This window comes from Fusarium proliferatum, assembly GCF_900067095.1.
Source record: "Fusarium proliferatum ET1 genome assembly, contig: FPRO_scaffold003, whole genome shotgun sequence".
NCBI lineage: Eukaryota > Fungi > Ascomycota > Sordariomycetes > Hypocreales > Nectriaceae > Fusarium > Fusarium proliferatum.
In genome coordinates, this window is record NW_022194792.1 from 1,471,954 (window position 1) to 1,497,039 (window position 25,086).

The 25,086-nt window shown below is 50.3% G+C and overlaps 9 protein-coding genes across 9 annotated transcripts; 6 read left to right on the forward strand and 3 right to left on the reverse strand.

The window, feature by feature from the left end:
- Positions 1 to 1,305: 1,305 nt before the first annotated feature.
- On the forward strand, positions 1,306 to 2,889 carry FPRO_06598 (uncharacterized protein; the record flags this gene model as incomplete). The annotated part of the gene is made up of 1 exon (XM_031228470.1): positions 1,306 to 2,889. The coding sequence occupies one exon, from the start codon at positions 1,306 to 1,308 to the stop codon at positions 2,887 to 2,889; it is 1,584 nt and encodes a 527-aa protein (XP_031078804.1).
- Positions 2,890 to 5,407: 2,518 nt separating this feature from the next.
- FPRO_06597 (uncharacterized protein) lies at positions 5,408 to 9,484 on the forward strand (the record flags this gene model as incomplete). Its single annotated transcript, XM_031228471.1, has 2 exons — positions 5,408 to 9,351; positions 9,403 to 9,484. 2 exons carry the CDS (start codon positions 5,408 to 5,410, stop codon positions 9,482 to 9,484), a joined length of 4,026 nt encoding a protein of 1,341 aa, XP_031078805.1.
- A 322-nt stretch (positions 9,485 to 9,806) lies between these two features.
- FPRO_06596 (uncharacterized protein) lies at positions 9,807 to 10,777 on the reverse strand (the record flags this gene model as incomplete). Its single annotated transcript, XM_031228473.1, has 4 exons — positions 9,807 to 9,997; positions 10,048 to 10,149; positions 10,194 to 10,426; positions 10,479 to 10,777. 4 exons carry the CDS (start codon positions 10,775 to 10,777, stop codon positions 9,807 to 9,809), a joined length of 825 nt encoding a protein of 274 aa, XP_031078806.1.
- Positions 10,778 to 11,235: 458 nt separating this feature from the next.
- On the reverse strand, positions 11,236 to 13,218 carry FPRO_06595 (uncharacterized protein; the record flags this gene model as incomplete). Its single annotated transcript, XM_031228474.1, has 5 exons — positions 11,236 to 12,020; positions 12,070 to 12,542; positions 12,588 to 12,870; positions 12,923 to 13,149; positions 13,199 to 13,218. 5 exons carry the CDS (start codon positions 13,216 to 13,218, stop codon positions 11,236 to 11,238), a joined length of 1,788 nt encoding a protein of 595 aa, XP_031078807.1.
- Positions 13,219 to 13,593: 375 nt separating this feature from the next.
- Positions 13,594 to 14,582, forward strand: FPRO_06594 (uncharacterized protein; the record flags this gene model as incomplete). The annotated part of the gene is made up of 2 exons (XM_031228475.1): positions 13,594 to 13,660; positions 13,708 to 14,582. The coding sequence occupies 2 exons, from the start codon at positions 13,594 to 13,596 to the stop codon at positions 14,580 to 14,582; spliced, it is 942 nt and encodes a 313-aa protein (XP_031078808.1).
- A 682-nt stretch (positions 14,583 to 15,264) lies between these two features.
- On the forward strand, positions 15,265 to 17,057 carry FPRO_06593 (uncharacterized protein; the record flags this gene model as incomplete). The annotated part of the gene is made up of 5 exons (XM_031228476.1): positions 15,265 to 15,429; positions 15,477 to 15,855; positions 15,903 to 16,468; positions 16,530 to 16,985; positions 17,049 to 17,057. The coding sequence occupies 5 exons, from the start codon at positions 15,265 to 15,267 to the stop codon at positions 17,055 to 17,057; spliced, it is 1,575 nt and encodes a 524-aa protein (XP_031078809.1).
- A 168-nt stretch (positions 17,058 to 17,225) lies between these two features.
- FPRO_06592 (putative peroxisomal amine oxidase (copper-containing)) lies at positions 17,226 to 19,390 on the reverse strand (the record flags this gene model as incomplete). The annotated part of the gene is made up of 2 exons (XM_031228477.1): positions 17,226 to 19,231; positions 19,288 to 19,390. 2 exons carry the CDS (start codon positions 19,388 to 19,390, stop codon positions 17,226 to 17,228), a joined length of 2,109 nt encoding a protein of 702 aa, XP_031078810.1.
- A 1,729-nt stretch (positions 19,391 to 21,119) lies between these two features.
- On the forward strand, positions 21,120 to 22,787 carry FPRO_06591 (uncharacterized protein; the record flags this gene model as incomplete). Its single annotated transcript, XM_031228478.1, has 1 exon — positions 21,120 to 22,787. One exon carries the CDS (start codon positions 21,120 to 21,122, stop codon positions 22,785 to 22,787), a length of 1,668 nt encoding a protein of 555 aa, XP_031078811.1.
- A 637-nt stretch (positions 22,788 to 23,424) lies between these two features.
- FPRO_06590 (putative aldehyde dehydrogenase) lies at positions 23,425 to 25,031 on the forward strand (the record flags this gene model as incomplete). The annotated part of the gene is made up of 3 exons (XM_031228479.1): positions 23,425 to 23,549; positions 23,598 to 23,966; positions 24,020 to 25,031. The coding sequence occupies 3 exons, from the start codon at positions 23,425 to 23,427 to the stop codon at positions 25,029 to 25,031; spliced, it is 1,506 nt and encodes a 501-aa protein (XP_031078812.1).
- Between the last annotated feature and the right edge of the window lie 55 nt (positions 25,032 to 25,086).

The window sequence follows — 25,086 nt, forward strand, 5'->3', positions numbered from 1 at the left end:
AAATGAGATAAAAGATTGCAACATTCGATCTTGCCTGAACTTTTCGAGAACGCTAGCCTCCTTTGAATATCCCCAAGGTCGATCAGCAGATGTCATATGTTGATGTACTCAGATTATGCCAGATTCGATCAGAACATAACTAAGATGGATATGTCGGATGATCTTGATGATTGAGATCGTCGGGATTCGGGAAATTCTAAAAATACCTGCCGATAGCCGATAACGTTGATAAGATACGATAAGTTTGATAAGATAAGGCGCCGTTTACCCAAGGAGCGACAGACTCCGACCGACCAGTATGCAATGCGACCATAGATCTACCATAAAATCATATTCCTATGATCAAAGCGATATCTTGAGTTGAAATTTTAAATTGTTTTGACTGTGGGCTCCCAATTCCTGACATTATGGAGTTGTAGTACAGCAGCTCTCGGTCTTTCACTCAGTTTGCTGGATGATTAACACCAAGCCGCATTTGACGATTGGACCAATAGCTTTACAACGGCTGCCACAAACACCTTTTGGTAGCTGTTTCAAACTCTGCAGGGAGGGCACAAAGTTACGATTATATTCTAACTATCGTTTTCTAGATTTTGCCACGCGTCTATGTTATCATATCATTTAATATGGAATATTCTCTCGAATTACCCTATACTCAAACTTCTGGAGTCAATGAGTAATAGAAATTACCCCGCACGATATGCGTATCAGAACCCCAGACTGGTTTGGGGTCAACCCAGACTCCAAGGAGAACTTGATCCACTTCACGATTTGGAGCTCAAGCACTCAAGAACAAGAGTGACGACGACGGATGCCGTAGAAGAGGAGTCTGTGTCGTCCTAACTCGAATTTCTATAGTTTAATCGACTCAGAGTGACACGCCGTTGCTGAGCTCCGACTTCGCATCGCGTGATCACTATCTCATCCATCGGTCAACCTCCCAATTCACCTCCATCATGCTTTTTACACCATATTCCCATTTGGAAACCACAGCCGACACTTCAAACCCTCAGACCAACCATCAGATAAGACCCTCGCCACCAACCACGTTCCAGATTCGGCGCCCAGACCAGTCGGGGAAATAAGTCAACACCCTATCTCCGCGCCCAAGACCTCAAATCTGCGGAGAGATTAGATTGGAGAAACGCGTTTAAACTGCTTTTGGAAGGAACATGCGACAGGCTAAACCGTAGCCTCGGGTCTGGGGCTTGATAAACCATGACTTAAGATCTCGCCCCTTCTCCTGCTATTTGTCTCTCATCATCTTTCTTCCTGCTCTGAGATTGTTGGAGGACCATTTTCAATATGAGTGAAAGTACTTCAAAGGCGGACTTTACCGCTAAGAGAGATGACGATATCCACGATGCGGCCAAATCCATCACCAACAACGAAGTCCCCATCAATGCCTCCGGCCACGTCCAAGAACTCCCCCAGAACTTCAACCTTCTCTCCCTAGCAGGCGTAGGCCTCGTCGTCGGCAACGTCTGGCCCGCCATCGGCGGCTCCATCCTCGTCGCCATCTTCAACGGCGGCCCGCCCGGCGTTCTCTACGAATTCATCGTGGTGTCCATGTTCTACTGGACAGTCGCTGCGAGCGTTGCGGAGCTAGCGAGTGCGATTCCTTCATCTGCTGGTGTGTATCACTGGGCTTCTGTTACGCCTGGGCCGAAGTGGGGGAGGGTTATCGGGTTCTTTGCGGGATGGTGGAATTATCTTGCTTGGTGTCTTGGATGTGCTAGCATGTCGAGCATTCTTGCCAATACGCTTGTTCAGATGTATGCTTTGAACCATCCGGGTTTTTCGGCTGAGTCGTGGCATGTGTTTATCACATATATCATCACGACGTGGTTATCGTGTGCGGCTGTTTGTCTTTGGAACAGTGCTATGCCGGGGCTGAACAAGTTTGGTGTATTCATCATCTTGGCGGGTTTCATCATCACCGTTATTACTGTTACTGTCATGCCTGGAAGAGGAGGTCGTCCGCCACATGCCAGCTCGGCGTTTGTCTGGAAGGATTGGACTGCCGATATTGGATATCCGGATGGTTTTGTCTTTGTTGCTGGCATGCTCAACGGAGCGTACAGTGTTGGATCGGTTCACGCGACAACTCAGCTTGCAGAGGAGATCCCTAACCCCAGCCGAAATGTCCCCATCGCCATCTTGTTCCAGGTCGTGACCGGTTTCGTCACTGGTCTTTGCTATCTTATTGCGATAATGTACGCAATCAACGACTACGACGCTCTCTTCGAATCGGCATATCCTATCGCCGAGATCTATCGCCAAGCTACCGGCTCCGCAGCTGGTGCTACAGGACTGCTATCATTGGTTATGATCTGCATTGCCTTGACTGTCGTTGGACTGTACATCACCTGCGGTCGAACGCTCTGGGCTCTCGCTCGTGATGGCGCGACTCCTTTCCCTGGAGTGCTAGGCCATGTCCAGGAGTCTCTCGACATGCCTCTCTGGTCCACCATCGTCACAGCTGTCCTGGTTTCAGTCCTTGGCGCTATCTATGTCGGCAGCACCACAGCCTTCAATGCATTCGTCGGAACCTTTATTCTGCTCTGCAGCTGTTCATTCTTGGCATGCATCCTGCCCAACCTCCTCAGTGGACGAAAGAGCATTGCTTATGGGCCTTTCAGGATGCATGGTATCTGGGGATTTATTATCAACGGCATTGCATGCGCTTATCTTCTTATCTGGAGCGTTATCTACTGCTTCCCTTATGCTTTGCCTACCAGTGCGGCGAGCATGAACTATACTTGCGTTATTTGGGGAGGATTGACTTTTCTGGTTAGTCTTTGGTGGTTTGGAAGCGCAAGGAAAGGATACCAGGGCCCTACAACGACTGGAAGTGTTGTCCCAGGGATGGTTATCGATGCAGCCTGATCTGTTGTTGATATGCAGTAGCTGAGCCTAATCGTACGTTTGCATTCTGTCTCACTTGTACATAGTCCAATGAACACGCGGTTTATTTTTGAAATTAATTCTCTTTCGCCTCTCACTGCCTATACTGTCCCAGGGCCTTAAATAATTGTGATGGCCTCTTTTGGGTCGCGTGACCAAGCTGATATGCTCGTTGCCTAGCCTACCTTATGCAGATCTCGCGCAAGCCGTGAAGAGACGATTGAACTTAGTATACTGCATTGAAATATCCCATCTGAGTCATCCAGTCAATAGGACGAAAAGCCGCCAGGTAACAAACTGGGTGGCCTCAGAGGCAAAGCCACGGCTGTACGTATACCTATCAAGCCATTCGCAGATGACTGCAAAAGATCCTGTAGGCAGCAGTATCATATGCGACGCATGAAAATGACAGACATTGAGGATCGAGGCCTTTGCTTCCGCGGCGCTTAGCAAAACCGGGCGACTGGGATATTCAGCTTGTGACTTGTCCTGATCTTCTCATGGATTGCATGCCCTAAATTTGCTTTGACCACAGTTTTAATTGATACAGCGTATTATGAATTCGTGCGACTTTAGGTTTCGAGATTTGAGGGCTTTCCTTGTGTTTGAGCATGGATAATCAAGTATTCGAGGTTCCACTACGCGACTTTGCAAGGTACAGGCCTCGTTGAGGTGATACATGATGCCACGAGTAAATGCCTGACGACGTCAATTGCGGCGCGGTACATGTAACAGAAGCAGAAAGAATCGCTTATTCTAACGTGAGAAATTGAGACTGTGTGAGTTTTATTTCGCGCATTTAATCTATAGAATTGCCGCCTACGGCAGATGTTCGTACGCAAATGCGTATATCACGAAGACTCCGCGACGCGCTTTGAGCTAAATTAGTTAACGATCTGACCCTAGATGCCGGTGGTTGGGCATGCAGTCAGTCAAATCTGATACGACGTCTTTGCGGGGTTTGTCACAGACAGAACCACCGAGATTGATAGGAAAACTTGGCAGAAGATCAGCGCACAAAGGTCCGCGAATAGCCTCATTTTGCCTTTGCCTCGCCATCTATGAGGCCTTTTTTACGACTACGCGCCAGCCACTGTGAGTAATAGTGCAAAGTGAGCCAGAAAGCCAGCACCAGGTTTAATGAACGCCTTTAAACTTATTTTTACATTTCTCGATAGCTTCAGATCGCATTCTATCCAAACAATTCCTCTGCCTCAATTCACCAGCCGCCTTCGAGAAAAATGACAAAAATCCATCAGCGAATCGGAAACCCCCACATAAACGTTGCAGCCCGACCGTAAATCACGCCTAAAGCGACAAAGACAAAAACCTGGCCTCAAAAGCGCTACAGGGGTGCACCCTTGTCCATTTTGTTGCCCAAGACGCTGATCTTTGACTGGATGCCCTGACTTTAACGATTGGGCACGCTGAATTGTTTTGAGCTGTGGGAATTCGGCGGAGGGCAGTACAGAAGGAATTTGCCCTGTGCACAGCAAACAAATCGTGTACACGTAACTGTACGCTATGGAGTCTTGCATCTCTCGACTCCCCTTTCTTGCAGAGCCGGAGTAGACTGTAGGACAAAAACGACGCTTTGATCTGTTCTCCCCCTGGCACTTGCAGAGGCTAAATCCACTGCCCGTCAGTACCGGGGACCCTCCCCTTCAACCACGCCTGTCCACATGGCCAAGTTGCCACTGTATGTTGGATACTCTATCACCCCGCTGACTCTGGGGTGAGACCAATCGAGGCCCTTGAGAATGTCGGGTCACTTGTCAAGAGGACAGGGGCCTCGTTCGCCCTTCCCGCCCTCCCGTCCACAGCAGTTGAAGCTAGTGATGCCTCACGCGTCATGGCACAGCCAGAGTTCTCTCGTTGGACCAGCTGTTACTGTCGGACGGGCCAGCGACTCGCTGGCACCTTGGGGGGACGTGCCGTGCCCAATGGGGTTGGGCAGTGGATCTCGAACCACCCTGAGGCGGGTTCGAAAGACAAGGTTATCCTTCTTGAATTGGGCTCCTCGGGCTCTCTGACCCGGACGGCACTAGGATCCCTGCCCTGTCCTGTCACCCGCAAGATCAGGGCGATTTTGAACAAAACTGGATGGCCAGACGCTCTCTTCTTTTTGAGGTGATCTTTTTCTCTCCTCTTTTTTTCCCAAGTAGAGATTGCACTGCCTCTAATACAGCGAGACCTATTCTTGTTTGTTTGTATCCGTCTTCTTGACCATTTATCTAGTGTACCCGACCCCTCCAACTCACCGCCGCCCGCCGATCATATCACCCACTTCGAACCGTTACTTTTCCCCCGGGACCCACGAAAGTACACACGAAACAAACTCGCAACAAACATAATATTCCTTTTATTTTATTTCTTTATCACAGCATAGCAGTCCTACAATATGAGAAAGTCACAGACCAAGACGAAACAAGCCCCGCCAGCGCGTCGGCCTTTCGATCCATTGTCACAATATGAGCAACAACGACAGCAAGAGACTGCCATGGCCCTCACGATCCGGGGCAACCCGCCCAGAAACAAGTCCGATTCATGGGATGAGAGTACAAGGAACTCTGGATCCAGCTCTGCCATGACGAGAAACAGATCTATCTCACGACCACCAACACGTCGACCAGACTCTGATGGTCTCTCAACAGTGTCTGAAGCCACTACTGCCTCTGACGCCTCGACTGTATCCACCAACACTGTCTCATCTACATCCCCATCACCACCTCTACGGGCCCAACGACAAGATTCAGGAAGAGGCTTCATGTTCCAACCTCCTCAACTTCGCTTCCGAAGCACCCAAGACACACGATCACCAGAGCCTTCACCCAGAATGTCATACATGTCGGATGACAACTACGACTCAGCTTCAGAGGTTGGCTGGGGCACTTCATCCAATGTCTCTGTCTCAACAAGAGCTACTACTGTCATGAGTGACAGTGAAGATGATTGTGCCAAGACCCCAACAAGGTCTCGTTCCATCGTGCGTAATACAAGCATGAGCACATCTCAACAGTCTCGACCTACAGAGAAGAGAGTTGAGTTTGAGACAGATCGACAGCTTGAGCGTCGAACAGAACGTGAGGTTGAGAGAACATCTGGTCGACAGGTTGATCGTCAACAAGAGCGGACCAAGGAACGATCACGAAGTCGTGGTCGGACCTTTCACATCCACATCGAGCCCAAGGCACAGGAGCCTGCGAGCAACGCCAACAACCAGCAGCAACAGCTACAACAGCAGCCGCAGCAACAACAACAGCAGCAACCACAGCAACTGCAATTGCAACAGCCTCAACAGCAACAGCAGCAACAACAACAACAGACTACTGTCAATCCACAGAATGCTATGGTATCATCGTCGGTCACCCAGACCACTACATCACAGACCTATACGCATCAACCCATGATGGCCCAACAGCCTATCGTCAGCCATCAGCCTGCTGTTGCTCCTCAGCCCATGATTGCCCAGCCGGTCATGCAACAACCCTTAATGTTCCCTGCTCAGCCTATCAGCCCTCCTGTCATGCAGCCCGTCATGCAGCAGCCCTTCCAGCAGCCGATGGTCCAGCAACAGCCCGTTGTTCAGCAGCAACAGCCTCAGCCTGCCCCTCCAGTTCAGCGCATCCCTGAAGAGCGTCAGCTTCCTGAGCCTACACGTCCTCCTTCTCGGCAACGGGCTCGCTCACGCGTTGATGTCGAGCGGACTATGAACAATGAGCTCGAGAACCTCCGAAGCGAGCTCAAGTCTCTCAAGGCCAAGCAGAAAGAGACTCTCAAGGATCTTGATGACGCTCGGTACAGACTCTCCCACATGCAGTCCGACAAGGATGAGCTTCGAGAGGAGAGAAACAAGGCTCAAGCTACCAGGGACAGACTAGTTATCGAATTCGAGGAGCAGACTCGTCTTCTTGAGAGGACAAGGACACGCCTTGATGAGCAGCGTCGCACCGTGGAGAGGTTCGAGAAGGACCGCGACATGTCAATTGACAAGGTCAAAAAGGAGCGTGACCAGGTCCTTGACCGCTTCAAGCGTGAGCGTGACCAGGCCATGGAGGTCGTTGACAAGTTCAAGAGAGAACGCGACCAAGCTGTTGAGCAAGCCCAGCGAGATCTCGACTTGACCATCTCAAAGTCCAAGAAGGATCGCGACCAAGAGTTGCAGAGACTTCAGCGCGAGCGAGATGAAGTCATCCAGCGCATCCAGCGAGAACGTGACTCTGTTGTCGACAGACTCCAGAAGGACCGTGAAGTCGCTGCTGAGAAGGCCAAGAAGGATCTCGATGTCTCCATTGCCAAGTCCAAGAAGGAGCGCGATTCTGCTATCGCTAAGCTCCAAAAGGAACGTGACCATGCCCTTGAGCAGGTCAAGAGGGAGAGAGACCAAGCTATCAACCAGGCTAAGAAAGAGCGTGATATGATTGTCTCGAAGCTCACCAAGGAGCGAGATGAGCTCTTGCAAACTGAGCAGAATTTCAGCAACAGAGTCAAGGAGCTTGAGGACCATCTCGCCAAGCACCGAGAGCTCAAGGCTGCTCTTGAGAGAAACTATGAGGATCTCAAGAAGACCAGCCAAGAGTCCACTCAGTCTTACAGCAAGTTTGAAGCCAAGGCCATCAACTTGGAGAGAGAGCTCGAAGATATCAAGGCTATCCGCAAGTCTCAAGAGACAGCCTATCAAGCTCGCATCGCAACCATGGAGATCTCTCAAGAGTCCATGCAGTTCCGCGTTAGCAACATGGAGGAAGATCTTCTCGACAAGGCCAAGGAGCTGGGCGAGCTCACTGTGGAGCGTGACCGCTACAAGATAGACAGCGAGAACTCCAAGTCTCAAGTCGAGTCTCTGAACAAGGACAAGTCAGGCCTTGAGGAGGACAAGAGGAACATGCTTAAGCAAATCACTGATCTCACAAGCGACAAGTCAAGACTCCAGGAACAGCTAACGGGACTCGAAACCGACAAGAAGGCACTCGAAGCGCAGGTCACGACACTCCAGGCTACGATCGACGACTTGAGGAAGGAGAAGGACACCTGGACCAAGGACATTGAGAGTAAGGACGCCCGAATTGCTGGTCTTGATACCGAGAACGGAGAGCTTAAATCGCAGATCGAATCAATCACTAAGGAGAAGGAGGCGGTGGCGAAGGAGGTGGAGGAGGTTGAGACGAAGAGGAAGAAGTTGAAGAAGAAGTATGAGCAGCTGCATGGGGAGAGCAAGACGATGAAGGAGCAGGTGAGGAGCTTGTTGAATGATCAGGATGATCAGACATCGCAGGTGTTGAGGTTGGCTGTTGAGGTGAAGAGCCTGAGATCGGAGAACTCGAGTCTTAGGTCGTTTTCGGATACTGCGAGCGTGGTGTCGAGTTCGCTGTCGACGATCTCGAGCTCTGCTAGCACGGTTGATGACACTGCTAGTGTTGTCTCTGATGCTACGGAGAAGCCAGACCCTGCGAGTGTGCCGCAGCCTGCTACTGTCGAGGATGTACCGGAGACTGAGGATGTGATCATTGTCGAGGAGGAGATTGAGGAAGCGGCACCTGCGCCTGCACCTGCACCCGAGGTTGAACCTGAGGCTGAAGCTCCAGCTGAGGAGACTGAAGCTCCGGCCGAAGCTCCGGTTGAGGCTGCAGCTGAGCCTGAAGCCCCTGCAGAGGAGAAGGTTGAGGCAGAGGCGCCTGCTGAGGTTCCGGCTGAGCCAGAAGCTCCCGCGGAAGAGAAGGCTGAGGCTGAGGCACCTGCTGAGGAAAAGGCCGAGGCTGAGGTACCTACTGAAGCTCCGGCTGAAGAGGCAGCACCCGAGCCCGAGCCCGAGGCTGCCCCAGCACCTGAAGAGCCCGCTCCTCCTACCGTCGAGGAACTTCAAGGCGAAAACACAGAACTCAAGGAGAAGGTCGCTACCACCACAGCAGAACTTGACGACATCACCGGAAAACTCACCGCTACCGCAGAAAACGCTGGTAAACTCCAACTCAGTGTTGACACCCTGACGACGGAGCGCGACGAAGTCACCAAGAAGCTCGCCACCGTTGAGGAAGAAGCAGCCGCCCTGAAAGAGAAAGCCGCTTCTGTCGACCTCCTTACTACCGAGCGCGATGATCTCAAAGCCAAGCTTCAAGAGAAAATCTCCACCGTAGAAGCCCTGACCGCTGAACGTGATGAACTCACCAAGAAGCTCGAGAGCGCTGAGCGAGAAGCTGTTGTGCTGAAGCAAGTCCGCACCGAGAACAACAAGCTCATGAAGCAACTTGACGAGGCTAAGAAGGCTCAGAAGGCTGCTAACGCCGAGGTCAAGTCGCTCCAGACTCAGGTTGCTGCTCTTGTTGCTCAGATTAACAACGGCGGCATGACGAGGAGCAAGAGTAGTGGGGGGAGGAAGCCCATCAAGGATCCGAAAAGGGCGCAGGAGTTGGTCATTGTTCGAGATCCTCGGAATGGTAGTGGACTGTAAGTTCTCCCTTCTCACTGTTTACGATGTAGTGATACTAACGGTTATAGGAGCCATATTGTGCGACGACGCAACCTCAACTCCTCTGCGACGAGGTCTTCTTCTCAGTCTGATGGATCAGCTGATGCTTAGATGATGAGATGAGATGAGATGGATGTATGAACATGTTTAACGAGTCACTCATTTGAAACCTTTTCCTTTGTATAAATTTCCTTGAGTTTGGGATGTTTGAGTAGCGAAGATGGTTATGTAGAGGTTATACTAAGACGGACGATGCAATATCTGTATGAGGAACGGTGCATTACGATAGGATCATGGGATGATATATTTCTTTGTGTATGGATAATGGATAATGGAAGGGATGAATACACATAAATTTGGAGGCTACTGCTGTCGATTGAATGTGAATGCTCACTTGACAACGATATGTTGTATGTAGTCATCTATCGAGTCACTACTGTGCTGTATAACCACCGTCTACCGGGAGGTTCACCCCAGTAACCCATCGCGCCTCCTGGCTAGCAAGAAAGATCGCTGCGCCAACAAGATCTTGAGGCGATCCAGTTCCATGGAGAGGATGTCTCGACCGGATGAGGTCTCTGTCGCGAGTCTTGATGGTGTCGGCAAAAATGGCCGTCTCCGTAACTTGACTATCTGTCAGCGTCGATGAAACTCATGAAATTTTGAGTACTTACAGCCTGGGCAGATGGCATTGCAGTGAATGCCATCTCTCGCGTAATCGAGAGCGATGGTACGCGTCAAGTTTGTCACACCACCTTTCGACGCAGCATACGCAGCTTCACGATTAGCATATCTGAAATTGTAGAGAAGAGATTCTTACCATTGGTATATCCTCCGACAAGGCCAAAGATTGACGACATGTTGATGATCCAACCTCGGTCGCCAGTCTCGGATTTGTCTTGCTTCAGCATCTGAGCAATGACATATTTGCTGACGAGAAAGATGGACTTGAGGTTGACAGCCAGGGTCAAATCCCACCAGTCCTCTGGAGTTTCGTGTACCCGACGAGGCTCTTTGCCTGCTTCGACAGAGATACCAGCGTTGTTGACCAGCCTGTGCAGAGTGAGCGTCTATTCTCAGCGGAGTCCAAGAGCCATTTACTTACACGTCGATGCGACCGAACTGAATGACAGCTCTAGATACCAATTGCTCCACGGCAGCGGTTTTGGTGACATCCGTCTCAACGAAGATAGCCTGGCCGCCATTTGATCTGATCAGCTCATCTGTGTTGACTTCCTCCTCTCCATTCACACTCGCACGTGCAGCCGGCTGGAGATCAGCGCAGACGAGGTGCGCCCCCTCATGAGAGTAAGCCAGTGCAATTGCTCGGCCCAAGCCTGATGAAGAGCCTGTCACAATGCAGACTTTACCAGCCAGACGAGGTCCAAAAGTCGAAGTAGCCATTATTTATATCGTTTGATGAAGATATCAAAGTCAATGTACCATTTGAAGTGAGTCGTCAGTATTTATAGAGCTGTCAAAGTGACACTCGGAGCTACCGGACTGTGAGCCGCGGCTGCGTGTCCCTCAATCTAACCACAATTCGTCACCTTGCAGCGCTCGCAGCGGTATCTCAATTTTGAGTTTGGCATTTATAGCGCTGATGCAACGTGCCGTAAATGGATAACAAGCCGAGTACCCAATAGAATCGAGTATTTGGAGCCGTCTCTCGATTAAATGGCAATCAAGGCGAAGATCATCGCGGAATTGATGCTCGCTGCGGTAGCATCACGGGCGATTGCATGATTGACTATGTAACTTTGTAATCTCGGCCTAGAGTTTCGGTCCGTCATTTGCTCAACGCGACATCGCGTCTTCGCTAACCTCACGTCAGAACTGAAAATCATCAGGGATTCATGGTATCAGCTATCCTTAGGCCACTCATCTACAAGCTTTGCCCGATGAAACCTGGTAGTCCATCCCAAATCCTTCTCAATATCATCCAAAAGCTTCAGAACCGCATCCTGCTCGTCTTTCTCATAAAACACCTGCCCCGCCACGAACAATGCCTGCACCGAATTCGCCCTCACAGGATCCGAGGGCTCCGCTAGGCTTACACCACAAATCTCTCTTGCGTAATGATGTACCTCTTGTTGGATCTGCCGATAAGACTTTAATCGCGCCGACACAGTGGAACGAATAAACGTTGATTCTTGTGGCTGGTTTACGAGGAGGAGGATCATGGCCATATGGTAGTTTTGCATTGTTGCGGCGCAGATAGGGAGTTCGTACCATATCTGGGTGAAACTGCTGAAACAGGAATCTGCGGAGGGATATGGTGTTCGGGCATAGGGTTTGAATGTTGAGGGGAGACTGCTGTGCCATTTCTTGAATTCTTTCAGTAGCATCTTCCAGCGTTCCAGGAGGCGTTCTTGTGTGACACCAATGGTTGGGCGCTGACCGAGAGGGAGGGCGTAGTCCGAGGGATTTATTGCGTCGCCCGAGGTGAGGTGATTTGAGAGCTTGCCAATGAGCCAAGTTAGCTCATTACTCTTGGTGTCTTCCTCGATATCAGCTACGGTGCGAATATCTGCTGAGCATGGCGGACTGAAGGGCATGAGGGTTCCATCTTCTGTGGTTGCAAGACCTGCATTCTGCCAAAGACGCACGTCTTTGAGATCAAGACGAGTCTGCGTTTCGCTAATGACTGAGAAAGTCAGTAAGATGGATAATTGGATGAGGCGGTTGACACTTACAAGCGCACAGAAGATCTTGACGGGCTAAGCTCCAAAGAATAGGACCCTGAATAGCCGTGCGCGGTATCACCACTGGTGAAGCAGAATGTGAAGCATCCTCCGCTGGATTAAACAAAGGCAAAGCACTCAGATGAGCTCGCCAAGCTGTCCCAGGCGCATCCATTAGTTCGTAGATACAGAGGATAGCAACTGCAGCAAGCATATCCTCTTTATCGCTCAAGTTATTCTCGTACGTACAAAGGTCAACTGCATTCTTCAGATGGTGAATAGCTTCGTCGTAGTGTTTTGCAGATTCATAGCGCCAGTCGTATCCTTGCCATCTAGAATCGATCATTGAATCAGGGCGACTCTTGTTCACCCGATATAAGTGCTTAGCTGCGATCGCACACATGGATGACTTGAGCAAGGGACTAGTTGCTGCCTTGACAGGGACTTTGCCTGAGAAGTAACAGCCAGTGTCAAAGATGTCGAACCTGATATTGTTAGAGGTCCTGATATAATTGGAGAGGACGACTCACCAGATGCCTGGCCCTTCTTTGTAATGCTTTAGAAGATGAAGTGTTGCCAGCCTTGAGCGATCTGCATGTTCGCTAGGAGTTGGAGCTTCTGACTCGGCGTCCGGAGCATATGCTTGCCCTCCAACGACAAGAGAATCGTCGGCCCACAGGTCTAATTCTGTCCCAGGAGATTCAGAAACCTGCTCTGCTTCGGCAGTATAAGATGTCTCTCTTGTTTCATCAGGATAGTCAATCCTTATGCTATCCTGCTCCGCGTAAGGATCTTCAACATGGACGAAGTGAACTTGACAAATCTATGTCAGCTCTTAGAGATGCACGGTAGACCAAGCACTTACGTTCGTCCGGAACATCAACCCAGACATGATCCGCCTCAAAAACGTCACTGTTATGGATCGCATCAAAATCTCCAACAACCTCGCTTCGACTCCTCTTTCTAGCACAACTTTGGAAAGGCCGAAACACCGATCTCTTGGAATAACTGCAAGTTCTTGAACTTCTACTGCATGCTCCACAAACTGGCTTTGCTTCATCACATTTGAGCTTTCTGCTTCTGCAAGTTTGGCTTGCTCGCCATCAGTACCTCATTTCAACAGGATGAGGGGGGAACTTACCAGCCTGAAAAAGACCGCATTGTCGTCAAAGAGAGAAATTGATGGAAAGCATTTGGGTGATCGAGCCGAGCGGTGTTTTATGAACAAGGTGCTTGATCCGATGGGGGTTGCCACTGTTGGATTGAGTTGTATGCGGAGACTAAGCCGAAGACCTGGAGAACGTTGACAGAAGAGGATATCAAGGCGAGGAGGGACGAGAATGTGGGGTAATGGGTGACGTCTCGGCAGTTTGATACCCCGGTTGATAAGCGGACCCGATTAGCGGAGCCGACTTGTATATGAAGTTGTTTGGGTTATTTATTGAGCTGAATGGCTTCTATCTTTGCTGGAATAAACAGTACAGAGTGTACCTTCTTATTTGACATACTAAAACAGCTGTTCTCTATTCTAGCATCATGTCTTCTCAATCAGCCCCATTCTCCGTTTCGGGCAAGACCGCCATCGTCACAGGCGCTGGATCAGGTATGTCTTGTCAGTAATCTAGCATCATATGATGCTAACTTTTATAGGGATCAACTACGAATTTGCTCAGATCTTGCTCGGAAAAAACTGCAACGTCGTCATAGCCGACCTTTCCCTGAGACCAGAGGCCGAAACTCTAGTCTCAAAGTACAAAGACTTCTCTCCTCGAGCAGTCTTTGTCAAAACAGACGTTACATCCTGGAAAGATCTAGCTAATGCATTCAAAACTGCTGTCAAAGAGTTTGGCGACTTTGACATCGTTTGTCCTGGTGCTGGTGTCTACGAGCCTCATTTTTCCAACTTCTGGCATCCTCCAGGCTCCGCAGAATCTAAAGACCCTCTTGACGGTGATCATTATAAGCTACTGGACATCAATCTCACGCATCCTATTCGTGCTACACAACTTGCCATCTCACAATGGCTTCACGGCTCCCCCAAGAATGTGTCACCTGAGAACCCCAAACGTGTGATCCATATTTCTTCCATCGCAGCTCAATGCCCCGCACTCAGAAGTCCCATGTATGGAGCGAGCAAGTTCGGCATCACGGGCTTTGTGCGATGTCTTGCAGAAGTTGAGAAGATTGGCGTTCGTGTCAATGCCGTTGCACCTGGTTTAGTGCGCACTCCGCTGTGGACTGAACATCCTGAGAAGCTGAAGTACGTGGATGAGGGCCAGGATGAGTGGGTTACACCTCAAGAAGTTGCCGAGGCCATGCTTCTCTGTGTGGAGAGTGACAAATATCCTGGTGGAACGGTACTTGAGGTTGGGAAGAACAACACTCGTTGTGTGCAGTTGTTCAATGATCCTGGACCTGATACGAGTGGTCAGTCGAAGGGAGTTTCTATTAGTAACACTGAGGAGGCGGACAAGAGTATTTGGGAATGGCTTGGTGACAAGTCAATCTGGGGTTCAACTTTGTAACCATTTTAGTTAGTTTCTGGAACATCGAGAGCCAGCCTTTACCTCGGATCATATCTCGCATAGTAGCTCCGCAATGCATCAAGCGTGCTATCATGAGCTGCACTCGTGAAAGTGCCACACACCAGTCCGCAATGCATATGCGGGTTACTTATTTAGGTAACCGACGATAGTCAAATGACCCTGATGTCTGTGTTGTCCTTGGCTCAACCAGTCAATATGCCTTCCCCTCTTCTAGTTGCACGCCACTTTAATTCCTTACAGCGAGGTGCAGCTACATAAACCCCACGCAAATACGACCCCCGCTTGTTGTCTACTTGTTTATGTAATTTTATCGTTGCCTAATGTACCGAATGTCGAGGAATCGTCGAGGTCGGCTTGTTGTCCGTGTTTTTGGCTCGTAAGTGGCTTGATACCCATATTTCGCCTTGATTACCGTTTTGGGTTGTGATGATGTCGTCAACGGAAGGACTGCGGCTGTGAAAGCGAAGAACGGGAATGGATGCATTACAAGACGCGGTGATTTCGATCGGCGTATGTAATTGTGCTTATCAGGCCGCAATAAAATTATATATCCATGAATCCCAATGCCCAGGCCTGAATCCTTCCTTTAACATTGCTATCCTGCCATTGGATTATCAAAAACCGCTGCATTCGTTTTGCATTTCCTTCGGTGAATATCAAGATGAATCAAACAGACGTCCTCATCATCGGTGCTGGGATGTCAGGTATAGGTCTCGGTGTCCAGTTGATCCGAAAATTTGGCACCAGAAACTTCGAGATCATCGAAAAAGACTCTGCAATGGCCGGAACGTGGCGAGTCAATAGTTACCCGGGCTGTGGATGCGATGTATGTATCAAACAGCGCAGAAGGACTCCGTCTGACCTCTCTTACAGGTTCCATCTCATTTCTACTCATACTCCTTCGCCCTCAACCCCAACTGGTCCCAAGCATATGCTATGCAACCTGAGATCCAAACCTACTTCAATGACGTTGCCAAGAAATACGATATTAAGAGACACGTTAGGTTCAACTCAGCCGTTGAGTCTGCCCGCTGGGACGAGACTACTGGAACTTGGAAAACAACCATTCGAGATGTCAAAACATCGGAAGTGACGACTGTTCGTTCCAAGATCGTCATCTCGGCTGTCGGTGCCCTATCCATTCCTAAAGAATGTGACATTCCGGGTACTTCGGAATTTGAAGGGCGAATATTTCATACGGCTAAATGGGATCATTCATTTGACTGGAGAGACAAAGATGTAGTCATTGTTGGTGGGTTTGCCCCAGAATACACCTGCATCAGTTACTGATTGGAATAGGAAACGGTTGCAGTGCAACTCAGATTCTCCCTGTCATAAGCTCGGGAGATGGTGCAGTGAAGAAGGCAACACAGTTCGCAAGACAAGCCCATTGGCTTGCAGAACGTCCCAACCCAACCTACTCGACCACTTTTAAATGGACCATGAGATGGTTCCCCCTTGCGATGCGATTGTATCGTGCATGGCTATACTACCTGAAGGAACGAGACTTTGCAGGCTTCAGAGTTGCCGAAGGCCTTCAGGTGAGGAACCAATGGGCCAGAGATACTACTGACTATATCCGGAGGACGGCACCGGCCAAGTATCTGGACTTTTTGGTCCCAAAGACTGAGGTTGGCTGCAAGCGAAGGGTCAATGACACGGATTACCTTGCTTGTTTACATCGGGATAACGTTGAGCTTGTATATAACGATCCGATCCAGAAAATTGAAGCGAAAGGCGTGCGGACATCTTCTGGAAGGTTGGTAACTGCCGATGCCATTATACTTGCGCATGGCTTTGAGACTCAGAAGCCACTATTCCCCATAAGGATATTCGGAAAGGACGGGGTCAGCATTAACGAGCATGTAAGTATTCTCTCCACCGCTTCTCATAAATTGTGGTCTACAACTTACTTACAGTGGACAGTGGAATCAAGTCAGTGAAGGTGCGGCGTCATCCTACTTCGGAACATGCCTTTCGGAATTCCCCAATTTCTTCATCATGATGGGCCCAAACACTCTAAGTGGTCATCTGTCAGTTATCTACACCACAGAATGCCAGATCAACTACACAATGAGAGTTCTCAGACCGATTCTCACCGGAAAAGCAGACACTGTTGAGGTCACTCCCGAAGCTGAGAAGAAGGATATAGACAATGTCCAAGAGAAAGCTAAGCGCCTTGTTTGGGCTACAGGGTGCACATCGTGGTTTATAGATGAGAAAACGAATAGGAACACAATCATGTTCCCGGATTGGCAGTTCAAGTTCTGGTTGCGAAGTGTCTTTGTGGCATGGAAAGATTTGGAGTATCGAAATATCAGCACTAACAAGCCCATTGAGCTGTCACGAGTCAGCTTGTCGCTTCTTGCCGTGGCGGGTTTAGTAGGTTTGGGTTCATTTTGTCTCCATGTCTTGAAGTCATAGACGCGCACTGGAAGACCAAAGGCAGAGTAGAAGATGTACAAAGAAAGACTTCACAGACAGAGACATATTTGAGAGAGTAATTCATTCATTCTTGATGTTTAACCTGCTATGTAACCATGCAAAAACCCACGATATGCCAAAATGCTAAACACTCGTCCAATTTTAACTTTACACTACCCCAATCATTACATCATCCATCTAAAGACGAGGAATCGTCTTGGTAGCGCAGCAAGAAGAGGGAGCCTCCTCCTCCTTCTTACCGAAAGCATCCTTGGATGCAGCATCGACGCAGAGAGCCGAAGGGGGAACCCAGAGACCAGGGTTCTTCTGGTAGAAATTTGAGGCGCGAAGCATGACGCTGACTGGCTCAGCGGGCATCACGGGGAAGTCCTCAGTGCGGGGGAAGTGAGTGAGACCAAACTGGATATAGCAAACGATATCAGTGTTCTCAATAGGCTCATCACGGGCGACCCAGTCGAGAATGGTGCTGTTGTGAGGATGGTTCTCGACACCGGTGGACTGGCAGACGTAGTCACCAGCGGGGAAGATCTCGTAGTCCTTGTAAGGAGTAACCCAGAGACTCTTGCGAGCAAAGGCAGCGCGGTTGTACACGACACTACCGGGCTTGGCGAGGAGACCGGGGCAGTTGTTGTTGAGGATCTTGTAAGCGACGGGCTTCTTGGCTGATGGGTTGATGCTGTTGGGGTTGGTGATGGCCCATGATCGACTTGTCTCGTGGCAGTAGTTCACAGCAGCCTCCTTGGCTGTTCGGAGAGGAGTGTTCTTGCAGTAGAAACCGTTGCCGTAGGGGTTCTCGGGAGATCCAACCTCCGCCTCTGAGGGTAGAGCATCGTTCTGAACGATGGAGTTGTTGGGCCCGTCGATCTCGGGGTCAACTCGGAGGGAGAAGATGTGCTGGTGGTTGTGAGCGTTGATGGTGGGCGCGACTTCGGTTCCGTAGGGGGCGGCTGTCTCGCTGGGGTGCATGCAGTAGGTGTTGAGCATGCCGGTCAGCTTGATCTCAAGCTTGTAGGTACCATCGAGAGTGAAGGTATGGTAGAAGCCGTACTCGTAGTTGGCGGCGGTGATGATTTGAGAGATGATGAGCTTGCGATCACGGGCGGAGATGACGGTGCCGTCACGGTAATCGGTGTGCTTATACAAAAGACCGTTGTCTTCCTCGTGAATGCAGATGGCGTTCTTGATGACAGCAGGATCACCCTCGCCAGTCGCCATGACGGCATCGAGGTAGTGGATGGCGCCCTTGCAATCACATCCCAGCTTCAGAGAGTTGGTCATGAGACCAGTGCCATACTCACCGACGTCGAAAGCGTGCTTCTTGTGGTGAGGGGGGTCGGGGTTACCGTAGGGAACGACCATCTCGACGACACTGATACGGTTGAAGAGAGTCCGCTCACGGTGCTCATGCTGATCCTCCATGCGAACATCAGACAGAACAATACCTTCACGGTAGTTGAATCCGATGTGCATCTTATAGCCAGCCCAAGAAATCTCATTTCCTCGCATGCGGAAAGAAACGCCCTGGGGCTGGGTGATGTTGATGGGCTTGAGAGTGCCATCAATGTAGTTCTCGCCGATAAACTCGGGCATGTAGTTGTGCGAGGTGAGAGGAACCTTTGTTCGCTCACCGTTTACGTAGCGGATGTCAACAGTGAGGACCTCCTCCTTCTCAGTATCGACCACGACGGAGAAGTCGAGCGGGTGCGCATACTGGTTATCGTTGGGCGAAGCGCGGTAATACACCAGACCCTGCTGGAGACGGCGCTCGTAGCCCCAACGCTGATCAACGCCAATCGCCCAAGCATCGATGTAGATCTTGGACATGTCGTCGATGCCAACGTCCTTGCAGGCCTGGATGACACGAGGGTCGGCGCGAGCAACGCGCTCGCAGACGTCAAGGTCCTCGAGAGTCAGAGTAGGACCGACCTCAGAGACGTCCTTCCAGAGCTCGACCTTGCCGTCGGCGATGTTGGCGACGACCTCGGAGACTTGACCATTGCCCTTTTCTATGACGATGGCGAAAGCGCGACGAGAAGGTCGGGGACCAGTTCGGGCGCGGAAAGCAGCATATTCTGCCTTGAGAGGCTCACGGAGAGTGAGACAGTTGAACTTTAGAGACTTGGGCTTGGCATAATCACGGATGATCTTTGCGGCAGCGCGGATCTCATCAATCGATAGCGGATCTGCAATTGTTAGGTGGGGTTGCGACTGGGAGCTCAATTGAGAGGGGAAGACATACCGAGAGGATGTAAATGTTGAGAATTTGAGAGGTCGGGAGCGGCGTCGTTGGGCTCTTCCCGAAAGATGGTGTAGCCGGCGATGGATGAGGTGTCTGCAATCATGATGAACGTTGTCTGGGCTGAGCGACTGTGCCATACGGTGGATGATCAAGTAACTGTATAAGTGTCCAAGGTGTTGACCTGGAGGGGACAAGGTTGAACAAGAGCTGTAGTTTAGTTGGTAGTTTACTATAGAGAGAAAAGGAAAAAGAAGATATTGTTAAGAGGATACAGAGCTTCTTATAGAGAAAAGAACAAGAAAAGAAAAAGGAAAGAAAAGCAAGGCGGATTACAAGAGACACGGCATCCATGGCATCCACCGTGTGGCGCCCGCCCCGATTGTTCTGGCAGACACCGCTCCGCTGCATCTCCACTGAGCGAGCGGGAATCCGCTGAGACCCTTTGCTTTGGGTGGTGTAAGACATTACCTACAGAAGCAAAGCTGCTGACTACAGTTGCAGCTGCAGTGGAAACAAAAGCGAGATCTAGATTCCGACAAGGGTATCTCTACCGAAAACTGCTACAGAATTGCATTCTCTTGATCCTGGGGAACAGCTATCGCTCTCTGTCATGCCAAGCCATCTCCGGCAGTTCGACGCGCCGCCCCAAAAACTCTCTGATCTCCTCGAAACGGGCATAACAGTGAACGTTTTCTTACGGGTCCACAAATTACTGTATCTGTCTGCTATCTAGCAGTAAACGGTTGGGGAGACTGCAGAGCAAAACACGAGGCTCAATCATCTGACCCCAGCGATCAAATGCTCCCCCTCATCTAGACTTCTAACCGCTTTCAGCATCTGATTCTCAGCTTTGCACCCATGCCCTGCGCTAAACCGCTTACAGGTAACGTTTTGCAGTTTTGCCCTGCGGCCGATAAGAATGTCGTCTCCCCCGAGATAACCGAACAGAACAGGTGATGCCCCTTCTTCATCCCCCTTGATTACGTTTCTCTTGGGCTGTTACCGGCCCGGTCGAAAAAGCAACGCGTTATTCCCCACGGGGAAGTCGTTGCACAAGACGATGCAATTCATCACGTAATGGAAATCTCGTCGTCCTCTCTCCTGATGCGATGCATCGCTGTTCCCCATGGGGTACCGTCGCGTTTCCCCGCAAACCGCCTGCCTGGCCAAGCCATTGGAACGATCGCTAACTTCCCGGGTTGTCCTGTCAGAATGTCGACGGCGTTGTCCTGTTTGCATCACTGGGCTCAACTCACAGGTATTTGGCAGACGCCGTCGTCGCTGAAAGGGCGTTAGTAGGGCAGTATGACTGGGGCTCGAGATAACAGTGCCCCCCCCTCCCCAAAAAGAGCCTTATCTCTGTGCTACTAACCCCAATGCGCGCTTTTTTGGCCTCTGCCAGGTTTTTCGTTCAGTGCTGAAGCATCCCTACAATCAGCCACCACCACCACAATCTCTGTACTCCATACAGTACTATCATTGCCCGTAGAGCGACCCTGACTTGTCACACGATAACCTTAGTTTAGTACCTTGATACCAAGCACCTACCAATTCCAATTCTGTCCTGTGTGTGTGTGTGGCCTTCGTAATGTCAAAAAAGTCTCCTTACCAAAAAGACGCTGGTCCGTTCCCCGTAAGCAAATTGGATATAAGCTTGCCACGCGCATTTGCTTTTTTACTTCCCATTTCATACAACACATTGCAATTGATCTCTCTCTGAGTCACATCGCATTCTCGCTAAGGCTGCCCGTCGCCTTTCCCCCCCTCTCCCCTTTTCTACCCTTTTACGTCATTTATTCTTTCTCTCGACGAGGTCATTGTCAGACGCGGCCATGACCAACGACGTCGAGACAAACTCTGCGCTCAAGCGCTCAGATACCACCAACGAAGCCATCCGCGATGCAGAAGATCTCGCAAACTTTGGCCATGACCAGAGTCTCACGCGAAAATTCAGCATGTGGAGCATGTTCGCTCTGGCCTTCTCGGTCCTGGGTACGTGGTCCACGTTCGCGCAGGGCATCGACAGCGGCTTGACCAGCGGAGGCCCAATCGCCATCCTCTGGGGCCTGGTTCTCGTGTTTGTCTGCAATATCTGCGTTGCCGTGTCGCTGGGTGAGATGTGTAGTAGTATGCCCACGGCACTCGGTCAGGCGTACTGGATCTCTCGATTGTGGCCGACAAAGGCTGGACGGTTCTGCTCGTATCTTTGTGCGTGGATTAACATGACCGGCTGGATCACTTTGTCCGCGTCGCAGATTGCTTTCATGGGCGAGTTTATGCTCAAGATGAAGGTTCTCTTCCAGCCGGACTGGGCTGGTGCGGATAAGGGATGGGTTCTATTCCTCGTCTACGTCGGTGTCACTCTAGCTATGACTCTATTCAACGTCGTGGCCTGTCGAAAGGACATCGTTCTTCCCTGGTTCAACAACTTCGTTGGTGTTTCCTTCGCCAGTCTCTTCTTCATCATCAGCTTGGCCATGCTTATCTCCGTCGGAACCAAGGATAACCTTCATTACCAGCCTGCCAGCTTCGTCTTTGGACAGTGGATTAACCAGACTGGCTGGCCCGATGGTGTTACCTGGTTCTTGGGCCTTATCCAAGCTGCCTACGGTCTTACGGCCTTCGATGCTGCTATCCACTTGGTCGAAGAAATTCCCTCACCGCGAAAGAACATCCCCCGCGTTATCTGGCTCTCGGTTACTATCGGCGCCATCACTGGTTTCATCTTCATGGTCGTCTGTCTCTTCTGTATCGTGGATATGAGCATCGTCACTGATCCTACGACCGGACTTGCTTTCATGGATCTCCTCAAGCAGACTGTCGGTCTTCAGGGCGGAACTGTCCTTCTGACACTGTTCATTGTGAACGGTATCGGACAGGGTATTGGAATCGTTACGACCGCTTCGCGTTTGACTTGGGGTTTTGCTCGAGACGGCGGTCTTCCTTGGAGTGGCTACTTTGCAAAGGTCGACGATTTCTGGAGGGTTCCTGTTCGTGCACTTTGGCTTCAGGGCGGTGTCATGGCTCTCATCGGAGTTCTCTACACTTTCGCCTCAACAGTCTTGGAAGCTATTCTAAGCGTCAGCACAATCGCGCTCACGGTATCCTACGGCATGCCCATTCTTTGTCTCCTCCTCGTCGGCCGAGACAAGCTCCCACCGGGAGAATTCTCCCTCGGTCGATTTGGTTCAGTCATCAACTGGGTCAGCGTCATCTACTGTGCCGTCACCACCGTTTTCTTCTTTTTCCCGGGCGCACCGAACCCATCGGTTTCAGACATGAACTACGCCATTGCTGTGTTCGGCATCATGCTTGTCATCACGCTCGTGTTCTGGGTCGTCAAGGGACGTATCACTTATCTGGAGACCGAGGAGGCGCAGGGAAACATCATCTATGCGCAGCGCGCGGAGCGGGCTAACTATGTCGATGTCGATGTCCGAACCAAGACGGATACGGAAGCTCGTCGGGCTTCTCAGACCGGAGGGCCTAGTGCTTCCTGATTGGTTGGAAGGACCGGCATTGAGAGTCTTGGTGTGAGGATGGAACGGATACGTGTAGTTGTAGTTGAAGTTTAGAATCAATGAAATATGGCACTTGCGCATGGGAAAACCCGTTCTATTTAATTGCACTGTATCTTTGGTCTATCTTAATACCAGAATCGGTATAGTCCAGCTCAAATGACAGGAAACGTTGATTTAGGAAGCATATTTGCATTTTTCAGAGCAAATCATACGAGATGTCAGTCATATCACCCCTGGATCATGCATCAAGGGTCCCATGGCACGGCAAATGATCAACCGCTTGCAACTCCAGTAGCTGAATGTATTTCCTTACCCCGATTCTGCTTAAATCGCTTGCAAAACGACTGCCCGATACGGAAGCGAGAAACATCTCCTTATCGGTCCAGGGTATCCCGCCCGGATATCCACACCGGCCCGGAGGACACTATACCGAGAATGGGCAATACTTTTCAACTTTTTGACCTTGGGAATCGGAACCCCACGTTGATAGCCTCCGTTGCTATACGGCACTGATATCGAGTGACGTTGGTGAATGACTATAGGTATACAAGGATAGCTTCTCCTCAGCTGATTTCCCCAGATATCTTCTGTAGAATCGAATCATCATACATCCAAAATGAGTCTAGACGTTCAACTCACTGCCCCCAATGGGCGAACCTACAAGCAGCCTACTGGTCTGTTCATCAACAACGAATTTGTTCCATCCTCAAGCGGCAAGAAAATCACTTCAATAAACCCAACGTAAGACGAAGAACCCACTTCAAAGATAACCACCACTGACAGCAATAGAAACGAGCAGGAAATCACCTCCGTCTACGCCGCATCAGCCGAAGATGTTGACAAAGCCGTCCGCGCCGCTCGTCGCGCCCTTCGCAATCCCGCCTGGCGTGATCTCCCAGCTACAGAGCGCGGCAAGCTCATGAACAGACTTGCCGAGCTCGTTGAGGAGAACCGGGATATTCTCGCTACGATTGAAACATGGGATAACGGAAAGCCCTACTCTGTCTCGTTCAATGAGGACATGACTGAGGTGGCCGAGACGTTAAGATACTATGCTGGCTTTGCGGATAAGGTCTTTGGACAGGTTATTGAGACTACTGGCGATAAGTTTGGATACACTATCCGTGAACCTATTGGTGTCTGCGGACAGATTATCCCGTAAGTGCATCTAATGAGTAGCTTAGATGCCTTCTTGACTAACAACTTGATAGATGGAACTATCCCCTTGCTATGGCAGCTTGGAAGCTCGGCCCTGCCCTCGCCTGCGGTAACGCTGTAGTCCTCAAGCCCGCCGAGCAAACACCTCTCTCAATCCTCTACTTCGCCAACCTTGTTGTCAAAGCCGGCTTTCCCCCCGGTGTCGTCAACATCGTCAACGGCCTCGGAACCGTCGCTGGCGCAGCCCTTGCCTCTCACATGGATGTCGACAAAATCGCCTTCACTGGCTCCACCCCAACAGCCAAGACCATCATGAAGATGGCTAGTAGTAACCTGAAGAATATTACTTTGGAGACTGGCGGCAAGAGTCCCCTCATCGTCTTTGATGATGCAGATATCGATCTGGCTGTTTATTGGGCCCATGCTGGTATCATGTCAAACCAAGGTCAAATTTGCACTGCCACAAGTCGTATTCTCGTTCAAGATGGTATCTATGATAAGTTTCTGGCTGCTTTCAGAGCGCAAGTCAGGAACATCTCCAAGGTTGGTGATCCCTTTGACGAGAAAACCTTCCAAGGCCCTCAAGTCACAAAGGCTCAATACGACCGTATTCTCTCTTTCGTCGAAGTCGGCAAGAAAGAAGGCGCCAAACTTGAGCTCGGAGGTCAGCCATTCAAGAAGGTCGGCGACGGTAAGGGTTACTTTATCGAGCCTACAGTCTTCACTGGCGTTTCTCCCAAGATGCGGGTTTTCCAAGAAGAGGTTTTCGGACCATTTGTGGTGGTTAGCAAGTTTAGCTCTGAACAAGAAGCTATCGACCTAGCCAACGATACTCAGTATGGTCTTGGAAGTGCTTTATTTACTACCAACTTGACGAGGGCGCATCAGGTAGCGAAGAGGATTGAAGCTGGTATGGTCTGGATTAACTCAAGTAATGACAGTGACTGGAGGATTCCGTTTGGTGGAGTTAAGCAGAGTGGTATTGGAAGGGAGTTGGGAGAGGCTGGTCTTGCGGCTTATTCGAATATCAAAGCTGTGCACGTTAACATTGCGGCAAAGTTGTAAGGCAGATCGATTGAGAAGATAGTCTATCTGTACGAGAAAGTTCACAGAGGAATAT